This window comes from Hipposideros armiger, unplaced genomic scaffold (assembly GCF_001890085.2).
Source record: "Hipposideros armiger isolate ML-2016 unplaced genomic scaffold, ASM189008v1 scaffold_413, whole genome shotgun sequence".
Classification (NCBI taxonomy): domain Eukaryota; kingdom Metazoa; phylum Chordata; class Mammalia; order Chiroptera; family Hipposideridae; genus Hipposideros; species Hipposideros armiger.
Window position 1 is genome coordinate 146,737 of NW_017731763.1, and position 16,390 is coordinate 163,126.

Genomic DNA, 16,390 nt, shown 5'->3' on the forward strand with positions numbered 1-16,390 from the left:
GTATTTAGGCATTTTGAGAGTCCTGAAGTTTTTCTGTGTGAAAAGCCTCAGTGATGAAATCCTCTTGGCAACCTTCTTTCATTATTAAAAAGGAGACCTGGGTCTGAAGTGACAGCTGCTATTGACTTTGAAAAGTGTCATTAATTCTAGATGGGAAAATGATTACAGTTGACATTGTCACTAACTTTTTATGGAGTGCTTTCAACATGTCAGGCAGTATTCTAAGCACTTTACTCGAGTTAACTCACTTATTTCTCAGCATCACCCTAATTAGTGGATACTATTAATATCCTCACTTTATGGGATGGGAAGCTAGGGTACAGAGAGTTTAATTCACTTAGCCAAGGCCCCACAGCTAGTAAGTGTGAGTATGAATCCAGAACCTTTGCTCCTGTTCACAGCTATTGCAGTTTTAGAAGCAATCATTCTTTATTATTAATTTTTTTTCCTTAACAGGGTGATCAGGGAATTCCAGGAGACAGAGGCCCACAAGGCGAACAGGGAAAACCAGGCCTTCCCGGCATGAAAGGGGCCATAGGTCCTGTGGGGCCACCAGGAAACAAGGGCTCTGTGGGATCCCCTGGGCACCAAGGCCCTCCAGGCAATCCAGGTGTCCCCGGAACTCCGGTAAGTGGTGCCAAGAGCCCCAGGAGCTCCTGGCTGGTACCCTTTTCCAATGAAAGCAACCGTAATTCTTTCAAAATAAATAAAATGAACCTGATCTGCTCTCTACAAGGGTAGCAATAGGCGTCATTTACTTCAGGTTATGGGCCCTATCGTCTACTAAGCACTTACTATGAATGCTACCTCAATGGGTCCTCACAGCTAACTTGGGAGGATAGATGTGCTTTCCATCCCACTTCTGCAAATGCAGAATCTCGAGCTGACTTGTCCAAGGTCACAGTAATTTAGTGGGTCAGACCCAGGTTCGACTGACTCCAAGGCCATTCTCTTAAATACGTACTATCTATAATGCCTCCTTACACATCACAGAAAATACGTATGTCTGTTTCATATTACTCCATTTTGTTGAACATCAGAACAGCAGATCTGCCCTGAGTAGTGTTTTGAAGTAGAAACCAGGTGGACTAAGAAAGAATGATTATTAATATCCTCAGGACGCATGGTGGATGGCCATTCCACAGAGGAACTTGCTCTGAAAATATCCATGTCAGGAAGAGAAAAGAAACCTGGAGTGAGGTCACAGAGTTAAGGACATGTTGTCCTCAGATAATTAGTCAGTATCAGATATAGGACCAAATTGGGCATTTCCACAATTTTCATACTTCTTTTTTTTTTACCCACTGTCTCTAAGCTCTGCTTAAATAAAGCTTGTAGAATGAACTCTCTGTGCTGTGTCAATAATTGATATTAGACACATTAATTCCAGCTCATTTGTCCCATACACTGTGAAAATAAAATGTTGAAGTAGGGCATTCTTCGAACTATTGTGTTCTATAGAAATCATCACTCTCTGAGCTCATCACATTATCTTTAATGCCACACCCCTGGATAATAACTACCAAATACAAATAAGATACTTTGAAATCCTAACCATCATGAAAAATAATAGCTCCCTTTTAAAATATCAAGGTGTATAATAAAACATTACAACTACAAATGTTAGATTCTTTATCAAATCCATGTAAATTTATTTGTCAAGAGGTCAAAAACTCAACTGAGGTCATTTACCTGCTTGCATTCTCTCTTAAAAAAGAAAATTGCTCAATACAAATATGCTTACAAAGTACAAATTATAGAATAAACTTTCCCATGAAATGGGTAAAACTTAGTAAGCTTTATCCCATCAATAAAATATTTGAAAGAATAAGCCAGCATACTTAGAGTTCTCTTCCAGGTTGTCTTCCTTTGAAGATACCTAATATCAGTTAGGTATTGACTTTATCCATGTCTGGGGATTGGTTAGAAGTTAAATTGTGCCTGGGATATTAACATCATGATAACACTGTTCAAATTCTGTAACTTCAGAAAATGAAGTAATAGGAAATGCCCTGCCTACTTGTATGAAGCCATGTCTCTCCATTTAATAGAAAATACGTTCACATCACTCATTATGATTCCAGCCCATAGCTATGAAAACAATTATGCACTCCTACTTCTTTCTAGCATTTGATCAAAACAGAAGGTATTTATTGCTAATATAAGAGTTGCCAAAAGTATATTGCTTGATAAATGTATCTCTGCAGAAGCTTCAAGTGTGCATACCAACCCAACATTTCTATTCTTTATTCATTTGTGCTGTGCTCCATTTTGACACCTTATTTTCTTTTTCCTTCTTTAGGCTGATGCAGTTTCATTTGAAGAAATAAAGAAGTATATTAATCAAGAGGTTCTCAGGATTTTTGAAGGTTAGATTTGCTTAGTAAACATTTCTGAGTCTTGCACCAATTCCCATCCACTGTGGAGAGCCCCTTCAGCAACATTCTCAAAAGAGGGTTGTGTAACAACCACCTTAGAAGGCCCCACTTTATGATGGGGCAGTTCTACATGATAAAAAATTCTTCCTTATGCGAAGTTAAAGTTGCCTCCTTGTAGCTTCTGTCATCATTCCTGGTCTGCTAAAGAGCACGGGTACAATATCTTCCTCTAGTCACATGCCAGCCCTCATGTATTTTTCCCTATCTATGCCTTCCTCCTTAGTTTTCTCTTCTATGGAGTAAGTGTCTCCAGCTCCTCCACCATCATCACCCTTGACAAATACTTAAATTTTTAAAATGACCTTCATTCACCCAGGAGTATTTGGATCAGGGAAGAGTATAGTGTCTTTTAACCTAGACTAGGATCCACAACTATGGCCCACCAGCCAAATCCACCTGCTACCTATTTTTTGTATGACCCACAAGGGTTTGTTGTGGGGTTTTTTTGGAGGGTGTGGAGTACATTTAAAATTTTTTTTTAATCAAAAGAATATTTCATGACATGTGAAAATGATCTAAAATTCAAATTTGTGTCCATAAAGCAAGTTTTTATTGGAGCAAAGTCATCCTCATTCCTGTATGTATTTTCTCAGGCGGCTTGCATGCTGGGGCAGCAGAATCGAGTAGTATTGACAGGGATTGTCTAGCCTGCAAAGCCTTAAATATTTACTCTCTGACCCTTTGCAGATAGTTTTCTGGCTCCTGATATAGACACTTTAATAATAGAGCCTAATATAGCATTTCTTTAAAAAAAAAAGAGAGAGGGTGTCCATGTCACACTGTTGGTTCATTTTGAGTTTTTAATTGACTAACAACCCTGGATCTTCTTTATACAAACTTTTAAAAATTAGTTGTTTCTCATTATGCACTTTTTCCATATTTAAAATCTAAATGTGTTACTTTATGTTTCTTCTTATTAAATTTCAAGTGATTCATGTTCATATATTGTCCCGACCTGGAGATATCTATTGGAATGTTGTCTCATAGAGCAGTTTTGCCAACCCTCATAACTTTGTGTCATCTCTAAATTTTATAAGCATATCATCACCCTAATTGTTGATGGAAATGTAGTATAAAAAAAGAGTCATGAGTCAAGGATTAGGCCTTTCTAAATGCCATTGCATTCCTCCTGCCCGTTTGTAAATCGTCTGTTAATCTTTTGTTTTAGTGAGCTCTGAATCCATGTAGTTGTCCTAAAATCCACTATATTTCTTTATCTTTTCACAAGAATATCACATAATTGTATCAAATGATTTGCTAACTGAGAACTTAACAAAATGGGAGCTATTTGTCTTTAGAACATAAATCCACACTGACTCTCATGGTTCCTGCTTCTTTTACAAAGTATCCTTCCTTTGCTAAGCTAAAAATTCATCATTGAATTTGCAAGGAATGAGTTTACAAAATGCCTCAAGTTCATCTTTAGTCTTTCTACTGCAAACATGGATTTAGCTACTCTCCAAGAAGCTCTGATTATTTTAAACAGTAATTAGTATTAGACACCAAAATCTCAGTGCTTAAGTATTTATTTATTACCTTATTTCACGTGAACACTAGAAATATAGCAGGGTAACATGGACTTTTAGCCACTTCAGAGACAAAATAGGAAAAAAAAAATTTTTTTCCTGTGAGGTCATGAATACATGTTATTGGTCTCAATTTAGCTTGATCTCTATTAAATTATCTTTACAGTGCTCTGACATGATAGTTTATTGATATAACTGCCCATTCTTTTTTCTTAAACTACCAGCTTTCTCTTTGTAGTTCTAACGTTACCCCTAAATTTTAAAATCTCCTTTATTTTACTGTACTTACTTTTTTTGATGCTTAAATCAAGCATCATGGAATAGGTTGCAAACTTTGCAATTCAAACATCTTCCCTCAACAAGCATTTCTCAAGCATAACTGTCCAACAGAGAAAAAGACATAAAAACTCTCGAGAGGAACACTGAGGAATATAGAGGCAAAGGCAGGACTCAATGCAACATGAAAATGCAAGTGCTCTTGTTCAAAATGTATTAAGAATTATAAGACAACAGCAGCAGAACATTATGCCAAGCATAGGGTCCTTCTGAGGACAGGGCCTCGTGGGACTGCACAGGTAGCATGTCTGTGAATCCAGCGACAGGTACAGTACCTCTGAGATCTCAGATAGCACCACATCTTTAGTAAAAAAGGGAAATGCCAGCAAATACAGGTTTTGGGATTGCAGTCTAAAATTCTCTGCAATTCCTAATTTCCATGGGATCTTATATTAATTACCTTTTGTCTCAAGCAACTTTAATGTTGAACTTCAACTTCTTAAAAGACTTTAGATAAAAATATATACTAAATAGTTCAGCCGTTAATTAGCCTAACCTTTTAAAGGGTGGTTAAGAATGTCAGAAGACATAACCAAGCGCTATCAAAAAAATATTGCTATTGCGATATGGGAGGTGTTCATTTTCAAGTTCATGTGGACACAGAGGAAGGCATGGCCCCTGGACTCTTACCCCCTGCATTCAGCAGAAGAGACACAGCTACTTCTACCTGGGGAGGCTCCCGTGCTGCCCACTCTCAGGCCATCCTGTGGTTACTCCCAGGAAAGGCTGTCAGCCCCCTGAGAAGGGAGGTCGGGGGAACTAGACCACTCTCCATCTGACAGGCTCACCTGGCTTGCACTTCCTTGGAAGTTCCTCAGCCCACCCCCTCACCCCGCCCCCACATTCGCATCCCTCCTTCCCCTCTGTGTCCTTCCTCCCTACTGGAAGCTGAGGGGTACACAGTCTTCCCCAGGTCTCCAGTGGCTTCACCCCATCTCTCCTACCATCTCCCCCAGTCTCTTCCTGCCTGGCTGGATCTAGGTGAACCGTCAGGGGTCCCTCAGAAGCATCACATGCCTTCGCCTCAAGACGATGTTCTAATGTGGCCCACAAGGAAATTGCTTCCTGAGACTTCTAGACTCTGAGACTCCAGATGTGATACCCACTTTCCTTTTATCTCTGTTGGCACCAGTCTCACAAAACTCGCTTCTCCCAAACAAAATTGTACCTGAAACCCAGATGTAGTTATTTAGCACTGTTGTTCATTTCTCTCAAGATTATTCTAATTCAATTCATTTCATTTTCCATGTAGAAGTCACTTTTTCTGTGGCTTCTGAACACCATTTACAAAAAAAAAAACAAAAAACTCCGTTTTCACAAATCATGGAGCTCCAGGGTCATAATTCTCTTTTTCAGAAAGCTTTTTCTATAAAAGTGAAGATTAATTTTCACAGGTTAAAAACAGCTACAGTTAAATGCTACAGTTAAGCAGCATCCATCTGCTGCTTTTTCTGAGCAATTTCACAAGAGACCTGGGTCAATGGCAGCTAATGCTTATTTCCGCTCCACTCGCCTCTGTACCTCAAGTACGATTCTCCCTGCTCAGAAAGTCATGGACTGTCAGGGGGCTCCCAGGAGTCCTCGGGAGATCCTGCTCCCCCATTTTATCATCCCAGGCGTCCACACTAGGGCCTCTAGTGAAACCTTAGGCCAGGACCCAAAACTTGGGCTCTCCTCATGGAGCTTTCCAACTCCCCTTTGGGAATTCCCAGGTAGCCCACTGATACAGCGCCCCCACAGATCTCTGCTAATCCCCAGACTGCCAAGCCCCCCCTCCACTTCCTGATGCCCCATCCCAAACCTAGCCATGGTAGAAGAATGTGTTTTTCCACCAATCCCAAGTCTGGGTTCCTGGTGGATCACAGTGCACAAACATACACCCAACTGAAAGATAAACTGAATTCCCGATTTGATTGGCTAACAGATCACATCCTTTTGTAAGCAAGGTGGCTACAGAGAGCCAGGGCAGATGCTGTGTGTCTCAGTTTAGCTTCTTGTCATCTTATGAGGGCTTTGCAGCTGCCAGTGAAGCTGCCCACACAAATCAGGGTCTTGCCAGATCTGAGAAGCTTAATTCTTGCTATGACATCACCATATTATACTTGGAGATTTACATCACCAAGCAAGGTGAGTTTACCACACACCCTGTGGAGGAATATGGACACACATCTGGCTTTCCTGCTTCTTGAAACAAACAAGGCCACACCCACAACTATGGGAGAAAAGGAAGCTTGGGGCTAAGTGTACCTGATAATATTTCTGCCTCCATATTTAGAGTGTTCAGGAAAGCCCCTTTGCCTATGTTTTCTCCATTTTTCACACACACACACGTGAATATGTATTCTGTTCTCTTGTTTCAAGGTTGCAATTTCCTCTTGCACCTCTATAACTAAGATATTCATCTATATATGTATTTGTGTATACATATATGTTTAGATACACATCATCTGATATACATAATTGGAGCTATAAATATAGATAGCTTTTAAAACTATTTTCCATAGCATAGTCTCTATTTCATCCAATTTGCTTCTTTCTGTTTCTTTGTTTGAGTCTACATTCAGCTTATAGAATTTCCTCAGGATTTTCTCAGTTGTCTGCTCATACCTAAGAATGGGTTCTAACAAATTGATTGAAAGTTGTGAGTGGTGGGGCTTGCCAACCATGAACTTCACTTTAGGGCAGTCAAGCTGGGCTTTTTAATTAAGGGACCCTCAATTTCAGTGGCTTTAAGTCTTTCCTCTTATTCTGGTCAGATTCCCCAAAAGAAACACTTCTATTTCTTTCTGGCTGCCAGCATTTGGGGAGCAAAGTTGGAGAACAGAGCTGAGGCTTCAGCACTGAACATGTAAAGCCTTATTCATTTTCTGTGGTTTCAGAAGGGAAGCCAGTCTCAGTGGAGTCTGTGGTCCCGAGTGCAGAGCCAGTCTGTTTACCCTTTTCAGATAATAAACCTTCAGTCTTCTGCTAGGTTTGGCATGGGACAACTCCCCAGTAGTAAAGACCAGAAACAGGGATTTCTAAGACTACTTCTAATCAGGCTTTCAACCAGTTCTCGTTATTTTAGTTCCCCTCCTTTACCCCACTTCCAATGTAACTTGCTGGGCCAATTCCTGAGCTTTTAAAGGATTTTGTATTTTAAAGCAGGTTGTTTCTCAGCTTCTAGTGTAAAGATTTGGTTTTCTTGGTTTTTCTTTAAGATTTTTATTAAAAATATAGTTAGCATACAATATTATATTAGTTTCAGGTGTATACAATAGTTATTCAACATTTATATACCTAAAGAAGTGATCACCATAAGTCCAGCAACCATCTGACACTGTACCATGCTATCACAATATTATTGACTATATTCCCCATGCTGTACATTACATCCCCATGACTTATTTGTTTTATACCTGGAAATTTGAACCTCTTATTCCCCTTCACATCGCCCCCCCATTTTAATTTTTCAGTTACAGTTGACATTCAATATTATTTTATATTAATTTCAGGCATACAGCATATGGTTAGACATTTATATAATTTAAGAAGTGGCCCCCCTGACTAGTCTAGTACCCACCTGGCACTGTACATAGTTATTTCCATATTATTGACTATATTCCCCATGCTTTACTTTACATCCCCATGACTATTTTGTAACTACTAATTTGTACTTCTTAACCCCTTCCCTTTTTACACCCATCACCCCAACTCCTCTTCCATCTGGCAACCATCAAAATGTTCTCTGTATCTATGAGTCTGTTTCTGTTTTGTTTGTTTACTTTATTCTTTAGATTCCACATATAAGCAAAATCACATTGCAAGTGCCTTTCACTGTCTGACATACTCCACTCAGCACAATACCCTCCAGGTCCATCCATGCTGCTGAAGATGGCAAGAACCCATTCCCTCCCCTGGCCAAGCAATATTTCACTATATCTATATATCTCTATATATCTATATCTATATATTTGTATAGATATAGACATATATATCTATATATCTCTATATATCTATGTATATTTCACCTCCTCTTTATCCATCCTTCTATTGAGGGATACCCAGGCTGCCTCCACATCTTGGCCATTGTAAACAATGCTGTAATTCCCCTCAAAGTAATGTTTTGGGTTTCTTCAGATAAATACCCTTCTTGGAATTACTGGGTCCTTCTTTGTCTCTTGTTATAGCCTTTGTTTTAAAGTCCATTTTGTCTGGTGTAAGTATTGCTGTCCCAGCTTTTTTTGTTTGTTTCCATTTTCATGAAATAACTTTTTCCATTCCTTTGCTTTGTGTGTATCTTTCAATCTGAAGTGAGTCTCTTATAATCATTATAGTAAGGGTTTTGTTTTCTTATGCATTCAGCCACCCTAAGTTTCTTCTTGGAGAATTTAGTTCACTTACATTAAATGCAATTGTTGACAGATATGTAGTTATTGCCATTTTACTATTTATATTTTTTTATTTTTTCTTTTCCCCCACATTAAAGAAGTCCCTCCAACATTCCTCGTAGTGCTGGTTTGGTGGCGATGAACTCTGTTAACTTTTTCTTGTCTGGGAAGCTCTTTATCTGTCCATTGATGCTGAATGATAGCTTTGCTGAGTAGAGTAGCCTTGGTTGTAGGACCTTACTTTTCGTCACTTTGAATACTTTGTGCCAATCCCTTCTGGCCTCCAAAGTTTCCGTTGAGAAATCAGCTGACAATCTTCTTGGGGCTGCCTGTAGGTAACTAATTGCTTTTCTCCTGCTACTTTTAGGATTCTTTGTCTTTAAACTTTGCCATTTTAATTATAATGTGTCTTAGTGTTGGCCTATTTGGGTTCATTTTTGGGGGGATTCTCTGCACTTCCTAGGTTTGTATGTCTATTTCCTTCACCAGGTTAGGAAAATTTTCAGTCATTATTTCTTTAAATATGTTTTGAGTCCCCTGCTTTCTCTCTTCTCCTTCTGGTACCCCTATGATGCAAATGTTGTTACACTTGATGTCGTCCCAAAGATGTCTTAAATTATCCTCATTTTTTTTCTTTCTTTCTTTTTTTTTTTTTTTACTGTTCTTATTGGGTGTTTTCTGCTATCTTATCTTCCAAATTACTGATTTGATCCTGTGCTTTATCTAGTCTGCTGGTAATTACTTCTCGTACTCAGTTATTGTATTCTCCACTTTTGACTGGTTCTTTTTTACGGTTTCTATGCCCCTTTTTTATGCTTGCTGTCTTTTCGTTGAAGTTCTCACTAAGTTCCTTGCATATCCTTATAACTATTACTTTGAACTCTGCCTTTGGTAGGTTTCTTGATTCCTTTTTGTTTAGTTCTCTTTCTGGAGTTTTCTCCTGTTCTTTCATTTAGAACATATTTCTTTGTGTCCTCATTTTGGCTACCTGTGTTTATTTCTATGTATTAGGTAAAGCTGCTATGTCTCCCCATCTTGCTGAGTGAACTCATGTAGTAGGTGTCCTGTGGGGCCCTGGCACAGTCTCCCTTGTCAACTAAGCTGGGTGCTCTAGGAGTGCCCCTTGTGTGGGTTGTGTGTACCCTCCTATTGTAGTTGAGCTTTGATTGCTGTTGGCATGTCAATGGGTGGTACTGACCTTCAGGCTGACTGGCTGTGGAGTTTGGCCATGTCCACAGTTAATGGGCTGCTGTGTGAGGGGCTTACCCCACAGAGCAAAATTTGCCCTTGGGTTCTGGTGCTTGTTGAGACTGTCCTTTGTGTATGCCACTTTTGGGGCCAATTGAATGGTGCTGTGCTGTGGTCTGAAGCCAGCCTCCATGTATGTTGGTTCTGGGGCCTCTTGGGAGGGGCTTTGGTGCAGGCCCAAGTCAGCCACTACCTGTAACCAGCTGAGGAGTACCTGGTAGGAGCAACAAAGCAATCCATGGTTAGTTACTGCCTGTGCTACACCTGAAGGTGCGTAGGAGAGGCCACACTGCAAACCGAGGATAGCTGCCACTTGCACCAGGTCTGGGGCTGCTCTGCAAAAAGCCTGGACACTCCAAGACCTGCTGCCACCTGCTGTCTCCAGTAAGGTTCAGTCACTGATAAAGCCTAATGTGATACAAAAGTTGGGTGAGGCAGAGTCTCAGTGAGTCAGCAGAATGGAACAGCAGAGCTCACCAGACCAATCAGAATCAGATTTGGCTTGTGGGAGTGGGCTCAACACAAGAAGATGGTGCCCAACTGCTGGCTGCATGAGAGAAGGACCCCACACTTCACCTTGAAGTTACACAACTCAATCTCTCACCATATGTCTCCAACACCCCCAGAGTCACCATCCCTCTGCTGGAGCCCAGAATGAGTGCCCGTGTGGGCCCTTTGAGAGTATGCCTGGGTTTCCCACAGCCTTCTGTCACACCCTAATGGTCGAATCCCCACTGTTTTTCACAGCCAGAAGTTGTGGGGGCTCCTCTTTCCAGCACCAATACCCTGGACTGGGGAGCCTGGTGTAGGGGGCTGGGGTCCCTCCCTCTTCCTGGGGAACCTCTGTAGCTCAGATATCTCTCCTTATCGTCAACTGCCACAGAGGTTTTGGGCCAGCCTGTTTCACATCTCTCCCTCACCCCTCTACCAGTCTCGATGTGGCTTCTTCTTTGTATCCTTTGTTATAAAACTTCTGTTCAGCTAGACTTCAGCTGGACTATAATTTAGTTGTAATTTTGATGTGTTCATGGGATGAGGCAAACATGGCATTTATCTACTCCACCATCTTGGATCTCCCATAGCTCATGATTTGGTTTTCTTGAATCTGCTAAGTCATCTGTTATGCAGCCATCTGGATCTCAGCTTCTAAAATTTTGTTTTGTCTTCTTTCATAGCCTCTCTATTCATGTGCTTTTATGTCTTTAAAAAATCTGGCTATTGCTCTGCAGGGATTCAGGTGAGAGTTAAAATAGATGCATACCTTCAATCCACCATCTTAACCCACAGTACATTCCAAAGCAACAAGCTTACAAAGGTGGCAAATGATTGGGCCAGAGTTAAATGTAACAGTAACAACCTTTGGGTCATGATGAACCACAAAATGAATATGAATTCATCAAATGATGCTGTTGAATTAAGAGTTAAAATGAAATTAGAAAATAATTATTAAGACGTGAAAGGAAATTACTCTTCTGATATTTTTGCCCCTTAGGAGAGAGCTGTATTGGATTTGGGTTTTCACATTTAAGAGATGTATGGGAAAAAGCCCTGGAATAGGGGAACCAAAAAGTGATTTACAAAACAGAGTACCAAGTCTATGAGTAAAAGATATTTAACCTGAAGGCTAAGAGCTAACAATATTTTCAAGTATATACCTGGTTTCCCAAGGGAAATACTCATTAACTACTCTCTGTTTCCATAACAGGGTAACAAAAGAAAATAAGTTGAAACTGTACCAAGAAAATGGGCAATTAAACATTTGAATGAGTATTAGGAGAAAAAGATGAATTTCTCTCTTTGAAAATATTTACAAATCTTATCTGTGAAATAGAAGGTAAACATGGGCCAGATGATATCTGAATGTCCCTTCCTTCTCTGTATAATGTAATTTATCACATTAATATTAATGCCTGCATTATATTAATGATCCCATTCTTCAAGGAAAGCAAGCCATTGGTCTGATTAGTTAGAGTGACTGTTGTGGGTTTGCCTTGGTAGATGGAATATGTGAGTTTGGTTTATGCAGCACCTATATAAACTCTTCAGTTTCCTGCCTCATTAGAAAGCATAGCCCAGAACAGTTTAATTGACAAAAGATACCTGAAAACAGAGGAAAGGCAATAAAGAATACAGGTCTTTACAATTTACTTAGAGGCTCAGAAACATATTATTTTAAACTACAGAGAATTAGAGTGGAGTACAGAAGAAGTAATTACTTTACTGCTAAATGACTATTCTGAGTATATCTTAAAGCTGAACAATTTACAGCTAGAGGTAACTATTTAAAAGAATTTTCTGTTTTACTAAAAATATTAAAAAGCACCCAAAGCAAATTACTTGTAAATTTAATCCTCTTTAATCCATTAAAGAGGAAAAATGAGTATTACGAATGTTTGTGTAGACATTAAAGGTAGTCAAAGAAATGTCTCAAGAAAAATTATACTGAAATACATATATAAGTTGAAATTAACAAATAATATGCAAAGTTTCAAACTATAATCATTGAATTTTATATTCTTTATAAAATACCCAGTTTACAGTTTAATATAGTAAAGATTTTATAACTGCATTCAATGTGATAATTTGCAAAATTATAACTATATATTAATTACAAATTTGTTTTATCTATTGCTACTGGAAACAAATGTATTAATATCAACCAAACATGGCCCAGGTGGGTAGTCAGGTAATGAAAAGTTTTACTAGAAGGCTAGCGATTTAATATCACTCTTAGGGATTATTCTTCAAATCCTAATTGGTCTCCCATCATCACTGTCAATCAGTCTTCGCCCAGAGATTCTAGCCCTGTGGGTGTTGTAACATTTTCATGCTGCTTGCTTTGTAATATAAGAATGTTAGGTTAGGGTGATTACTCTTTTGATAATTTCAGCTAATACTCCACATTTGTTAGGGCTTTTCCCTCAATAATTCTATCGGAAAAATTTTTACTTTCTTAGTGTATGGAACTATATTTTATAAACAAGTTTTTTTTTTTATTGAAAACCCATTGAAAAATAGGTTTTACTCCAGAGTCATTTGCTCTTTATCAAAATTTGTACAAAATACTTATTTAAGTAAAAATGTGCCTTTACAGTTTAACTCGAGAAAATTGAAATAACATTTTGCAAGGTTTGTATGATTTGGTGTTTGTTTTTTTCTAACTGACAGCTATAGTTTCTAGAATGTTTCTGTCAGTTTGTCCTTACTTGCAAATAAATACTAATTTAATCAGTAAAAATTTTCTAAAAGAAAATATGTCTGTACCAAACATATGCTGAATTTTTCACATTAAAGATTCATTTATTCTTACATGCTAGATGTATCTTTGAAAAACTTTGTAAGTTACTTTTACAAATGAAATCATTTGAATGTACTTTTTGAAGCAAATATCTGAATAGAAAAAAAATAATAATGTGGTTAATTTCTTTTTTGTTATGACAGAGATATGCCTTCCTCCAGTTTTCTATTTTAAATCTAGTGCTATATATATTAGATTTGTTAAATGTGAGGTATATGAAATATACAAACCAAGAAGTTTAATTAAAGAACCCAATTGTGTTTATAATGGATTTTAGATGAATTGACATTAATGATTTTACAAAAATAATTTCATATCATAGCAAAATATTGAATATGCTTGAGGTAATATTTAACTGAACAATGGCCTATGTCAGATTAGTAACCAAAAATTTTATAATGATAAGTGTAATCCTGGAGTGATTATTTTAAAAAGTAATTCTGAAAAGTAATGTCTTATATTGTATAACAGATTTCTAGTCATAAAAAGAGTTTATCAGAAGATAATCTTTATAGGGCATGAGGCTTACAAAAACATGCAGAATAGTTTTTTTTCGAAATGCTAATCTCTTTCAGGCTCTCTCCATGATTCCTGAACAAGAGCACTTAACACAAAAAGTATAAAATGCCCAATACAGGGCCCTGCTTACTGAGAATATTTAATTTAGTTAATAATATGTTTTGTTTAGGAATTTATTTTACAGTGATAATTCTTATTTATATTTTTATATTTACATTTTTGAACCTTTCTCATTATCCAGAGCTTTTCAATTTCATGAGTTATTAATATAACAATGTTCTACAGTGCATACTCACTTTCATCTAAATGTATTGTTGACTTATTAAGTCTCTAAGTATTAATAGTTGCGTGTCACCTGTGCCACCTATAAAGATGAGAGTTCATGGCCTAATGACAGAGCTCGCCTTGAAGAAAGTACCTTTAAACAGTCCTCCTGTCCCTCCCTGGATTTTTTCTTTAGGACCCAGATGAGCAATGCAGTGCTCCAGAAAGTTTGGTGGATCAACAAAAGGGCAAATGACAATGACATTTTCCTTGAGGAGACAAACATTGCCTAGTGAGGAAATATTCAATTCATAAAGATCACATGAGTCAAAGCCAAAAGATTTTGATTTTCTTTTTCTACATTTTTAAGTGTTCTGGATAATTTGTCAACTTCCCTTAATTTGTATGTTCTCAGTTTTAGCATTTTCTTCAGGTTCACAGAAACGTATGGAATTTTTTTTGTTGTTTTCACTCTGTCTACAATTGGAATTCAGTGAGAGAGTGGTCATCTGCACCAATGCAAAATTTTTTCCTTTGGCCAAATTAGACACACTTTCTACTAAAACCTTGGCTAACTAAACAGACTGACTAACTAGAAATCAAACCAGAAAATAAATTAATAATATTGAGGGTGTATAATAAGATATTTTCTTTAAAAAGCAAAAATTAGTTGTTGATAAAGTACGATATTTGCCCAGTATTGAAATTAAACAGTGAAATCATAGTGATTATGAAACCAATGACCATCTTTTAAATAAATAAACCTCTCTGATTAATAATGCAGTTTTGTTCAAGGATATAAAATGTCACCTACCGTGTGAGTTATGTATTGCTGCATAAGAAAATACCTCAAAAGTTTAGTGGCTTAAAACAACAGCATTTATTATTTCACATTTCCTGTGGGTCAGAGATTTGAAGGGTGGCTTAGTTGTGTGGTTCTGGCTCAGGGTCCATAATAAAGTTGCAGTCAGGATGTCAGCCAGAGCTGAAGTTATCTGAAGGCTTGACTAGGGATTGGCTGGAAGACCCACTTCCAAGTTTATTCACATGGCTATTTGAGGTGGCTTCAGTTCATCCCCATGTGGGTCTCTCCATGGGTCTTCAGAGCATCCTCACTACACAGCAGCTGGCTTCCCCAGGATGAACAGTCTAAGAAAGAGAGCAGCCAGGAAGCCACAGTACCTTTTATGACTTAGTCTCCCTAGTTGCACACTGTCGATTCTGCTTTTTCTCTATTTATTAGAAATGAAAAGTGAGTTCCAGCCCACACTCAAGTACGGGGGAATTAGGCTCAAACCTAATTCTATTTGGAAGGGAATGTCAAAGAATTTGTGGACATATTTTTAAATCACCACACATACATTCACAACATTGTTGGAAAGTGGCTTAAAAATATATTACTAAAACCAATTTTAAATATGAACCTAAATTCTCTCATAAGTCACTACCAGAATTTAGTTAGATTCTAGGTTATTGTTTTATCTGCTAGATTGGCTGCATCTCTGAAGCACTAAAAATTCTCAGATCCTCTGATTGGCACAGCTGGTCTGCATCTATATTCCAACAACGTTGTGCAATCCATTTTATTTGACCAATCAAAAACACTCTCTAGGTAATCAGTTCAGTTTGTAAATTTGATGTGCTTAAATTGAAAACCAAATGCTTTTGTTGAATTTCATGTAAAAATATTTGAAAATTTTTTTATATAAAAAGTATTTCCATAACATGGTATATTATTTTCCCTTCCATAAATGAAGAAAGGATGGCTGTGTTCCTATCTCAGCTCAAGCTACCGGCAGCAATGTTGGCTGCTCAAGCTCATGGGAGGCCCGGTCCACCAGGCAAGGATGGGTTACCTGGGCCACCAGGAGACCCTGGACCTCAAGGTAAGTCTTATAATATTTATTTATCAATTCTTTAACACTCAGTATTTATAGCACGCTAATCACAGTTAAGGATATATATATATATATGGAACACCTTAATATTTGACCTTCTAGAAATAAATTGTTGCTCCTTCAAATTTAAAACTGATAATTATCTGCTAATCTAAATGTATTTTAATAATAATATTTGTTATAATAACAGTAGAAATATATGCTTATATATCATTATTATCTGGGCATCTCAGAGTTGGTTGTGCCTTCCTAACAATATAAGTAGGCAAGAATCATCTTAGTATCTTAAAGAAACTGAGGAAAAAGTTTTAAGAGATGCTACTATAAGTAGTCATTTGGAGCCAAAATATATTTTTGAGAAATTTTAGAATCCTTTTCCTCCTCATAGAGCTTGTGGATGACAACTTTTGAAGTTTAAAGAATTCTCATAGGGTTTCTAAAATGTTTAAAGCAAGACTTTACTTAAAATGGCAAAAAAAAAAAAAGACAACCT

The 16,390-nt window shown here is 37.7% G+C and overlaps 1 protein-coding gene across 1 annotated transcript in view; it reads left to right on the forward strand.

Moving 5' to 3' along the window:
• LOC109394157 (collagen alpha-1(XIX) chain-like) overlaps positions 1-16,390 on the forward strand; it is a 65,085-nt gene that overhangs the window by 42,772 nt on the left and 5,923 nt on the right. Inside the window, exons 18-20 of the mRNA XM_019663982.1 lie at positions 457-627; positions 2,303-2,369; positions 15,757-15,885. Coding sequence (XP_019519527.1) covers positions 457-627; positions 2,303-2,369; positions 15,757-15,885 — 367 coding nt within the window. The remainder of the gene's footprint in view (positions 1-456; positions 628-2,302; positions 2,370-15,756; positions 15,886-16,390) is intronic.